Source organism: Petaurus breviceps, unplaced genomic scaffold, assembly GCF_028583685.1.
Source record: "Petaurus breviceps papuanus isolate PSGF00001 unplaced genomic scaffold, PetGlider_PUasm1.0 90625, whole genome shotgun sequence".
Lineage (NCBI taxonomy): Eukaryota > Metazoa > Chordata > Mammalia > Diprotodontia > Petauridae > Petaurus > Petaurus breviceps.
In genome coordinates this window covers 2,134,901-2,138,464 of record NW_027187289.1, presented here as the reverse complement: position 1 = coordinate 2,138,464, position 3,564 = coordinate 2,134,901, and the positions used below count along the sequence as shown (strand labels likewise).

General features: G+C 41.2%; 1 protein-coding gene across 1 annotated transcript in view; it reads left to right on the top strand.

Annotated features, from left to right (window-relative positions):
• Window positions 1-2,838: 2,838 nt before the first annotated feature.
• SLC15A1 (solute carrier family 15 member 1) overlaps window positions 2,839-3,564 on the top strand; it is a 60,609-nt gene continuing 59,883 nt past the window's right edge. The window contains exon 1 of the mRNA XM_069064157.1: window positions 2,839-3,327. Coding sequence (XP_068920258.1) covers window positions 3,324-3,327 — 4 coding nt within the window. The 5' untranslated portion in view covers window positions 2,839-3,323. The remainder of the gene's footprint in view (window positions 3,328-3,564) is intronic.

Below are 3,564 nucleotides of genomic sequence, written 5' to 3'. Positions count from 1 at the left end.
TAGCTTATTATCTTCTTATTACAAAGTAACTTAAAAGTAAACAATAAATATCATTGCTGCTTCTCCACATTTTCTCTGACTCTCCCTCAGGCCTGAAATTCTTACCATTCTTATCTTTGCCTCCCAGTTTCCTTCAAGTCTTAGCTAAAGGCCTGCCTTTTGCAAAAGTCTATCTCAACCCTCTTAATACTACTCCCTTCCCTCTGAAATCGTCCCTAATTTATTGTGTGTGATGTGTATACATACATAGACACACACACACACACACATCTATGGAGAGAGAGTTTATACATAGTTGTTTGCAATGTTATTTCTGCCATTCGGCTGTAAACTCTTTAAGAGGAGGGACTATTTTTGCCTTTATTTTTACCTCCAACCTAGTATACAGTAAACACTTAAATGCTTATTGACTTGACTTATAAAGAGAGGTTCTTCACAAGTCACTATTCCAAGTAAACACCGTATTCATCACTAACCATTAGCAATTATGTATTATTATTTTGCTTATGATGTGTACCTACAGATGTTTATGTGTAATCTGTATAATTTCCCAGGACTGCAAATTCTTTACCTGGGGGGAAGACTACAGAGGGACAGCTAAGGTTTTTCCTTGGCCAAATACAGTAATGCTTCAGACAAATATGGTAAATAAAAGTGAGTGGACAACAACATTTTTGACTCCTTAGCTTACCTTTGGTTGTGACACAAATTTACTTGCATGTCAAACCATAAAAGAATTTATAATGTCTAAATCTAAGTTAGATAATTATCTGGAATGGAGTACTAATGTTCTCAAATTTAGGGGTTAAAAAAACTAACAATCTTAGCCTAGGGACAATATGCCTAACCTTTATTAGATAATATAATGGCCACTACTAAGGATCTATAAGATTGTCCTTATCACGGAGAGATTTCAGTCAGTGAACCTTAGTTAATGAGCTGATATGAACAGTGAGTGACCCTGAAGACATGATCCAAGAACCTGGTGGCAAGAAATAATACCTAGTCAAGACTAAATACCCAGCAGCTACCACAAGACCCAGAAATCACCATGAGATCAGGGGAGATAACATCCCCAATGGGAGGAGTTTGATGACATTATCAGAAAATCAGCATCATAGGCATGGACTGCTATTTGTGCACACACCACACGTTTTCTTCATATCTACCCCCCAATCCCTATGTATTCACTCTCTCCCCACTAATAGGGTGCTTATTTGTGAGAGTGTGCCTTAGGTTTATGAGGAAGAATGTTCTATTGAAACTTTCCTTATTGTATGTTTTCATTAAATTAACTGCAATAATTGCATCCTCTGTTTATTAGTGGAAAAAAGGGGCAGCTAGGTGGCACAATGAATAAAGCACAGGGTTTAGAATCAGGAAGAGCCATCTTCATGAATTCAGATTCTCAGATACTAGCTATGTGACCCTGGACAAGTCACTTGACCCTGTTTGCCTCAGTTTCCCGTCTGTAAAATGAACTGGAAAAGTAAATGGCAAACCACTCCAGTATCTTTGACCCCCAAAATGGGGTCACAAAGAGTCAGAAATGACTAAAATGTCTTAACAATAACAACAAAATGACTAGTGAAAAAGTGATTGTGAATTATGGTTTCAAATAGATGTAGACACACAAAATAACTTAAACTTTTTTTGGCTATTCCAGGGGTCCTAAAATAAAGAGAAATACCTTAGGGATAAAAAAAATATATATTATGTGAAGAGTGCCTTTGCGAGGTCCTATGTGAGACCCAGGAGAAATCGGGGGAAGACCTCCTGGAGGAGGTAGCATTTGAATTGGACTTTATCTCCCAGATGAATGCCTGCCTAGTCTTTAAAGGAAGACAATACAGAAAGTTTCTTAATAATAGACTTTCCTTTGTACTCCCACCATCCAACACAGTGCTAGAGATGCTTAATAAAAGGACTAATTAATGTTCTGTGGACAGAATACTACTTGAATAAGGTTTACCAAGTAATTGTGTCTCTCCTGCTTTAAGGGCAGGGAAAGACACAGTCAAATTTTCCAATTGTACCAGCTATGCTAAAATAATCCCTGATGTTCCCAAAGAAGAAAACCTGTGTCTGCGTGTCAGGATTATCTCATGAGACCTTCGGGAATCCATGAGTTTCTAAAACCATTTAGCACCCCCAAGAATCTTCTTGTGTCCTTGTGTCCCTTTTTTTGTTTGTTTTCTCAGTACTGCCTTGGGAAAGCTTGTTTTTCCCTTAAAACAATAATAGACAAGACTATTTCAAGGGCAACAATCTAGGCAAAAAAAAATGTCATTCATCTGCTGGCAGGTCTGATTCTTGTCTGAATCTGATCTCCATTCCTTGTGAAAGCAACAGGGCAGTGTTTCCAATTACATGAAAGTCAAAGGTGTATGAGAATGGCAAAAAGAGAAAACATTGATCAAGATAAAACATTACAGATTGACCTTTCTACCTGTGTCTTCTGCTTAAGTTTAAGGTAATAACTAGGAAACATTCTTCTTTCCTTTCCAGAAGTTAATTTTGGTTATACCACTGTAGATCCCAAACTTTACTTCTTCTCAAGCCCTCATGCCCTTGGCTAAGGTGAGCAGCTGCCATTTAAGAAGAAAGTATGCCAAGACTTCACGTGATCACCACACCCCTGAAGATGAAGAAAGGTGGAGACAGGAGGACCTTCTGTCCCAGATTCACATTGCCTAATCAGGGCTGGGAATCTTTGTGACCAGTCAGCCTTTCAGATCCCCTAACAAGTTTCTGGTGTGGGCGAGAGAGGCCTCTAACGTGGAGGTGCAGAAGGCCAAGACTCACAGGATAGCGTGACACATCTTCATTCTCCTTGCCACCTGTGTTAAGCACGACCTGCTTGCGGCCGGACAAGAGAAAACGAACTCGATTTCCCAACCTGTCCTTTCTGATGTTCTCATTCATTCTCCACTTGACTGTCGTCAAAACTCCCAAGGTTGTGCCAAAGTTCCTTAATATTCGTCTTTGCTTTGAGCTTCCCCATAGACGCTACAGGTGCCCTCCCCACACCTGTTATTATGAAATTTGGCACCTGGGCTTTCCGGGAAACCCCTAGCATATCTACCTGCTCTGGTTTTCACGGAGCATCAAACCTTACTCCTTCCCTCACCTTCCCCCACCTGGAGGGTGGAGCCCAGACCCGCCCCAGTCTCCTACAATTCCAGCTGGCCAGGTAGCTGGGCTCGGCTTGGAGCAACACCTCTAAAGGAGGAAGGAAAAAAAAAAAAAAAACAAGCAAAGATAAAAAATCTTCACAATTCCTCTGTCTTGGCAGTCCCGCAGAGGCGCTCCAACCTGCCACCATGGGTAAGTGAACGGGGATAGAAACTTGGCGGGGCAGAATCCAAAGTTTTGCCCAACTTCTTGAACTTCCCTTTTTTACTGCAGAATGTCTGCTTTCTAAAGATCTCGGGACCTAGCGGGTGAGCTAAGGGAGACGTACTCAAACTGGAGCTCTTGGACTTCCAGAGGTTGAAGAACGCAGGGTAGTAGGAGATAGGGGTGGAAGTGAGCCCCAGGTAGCAGCAAGCTAGCCCTCCCTCC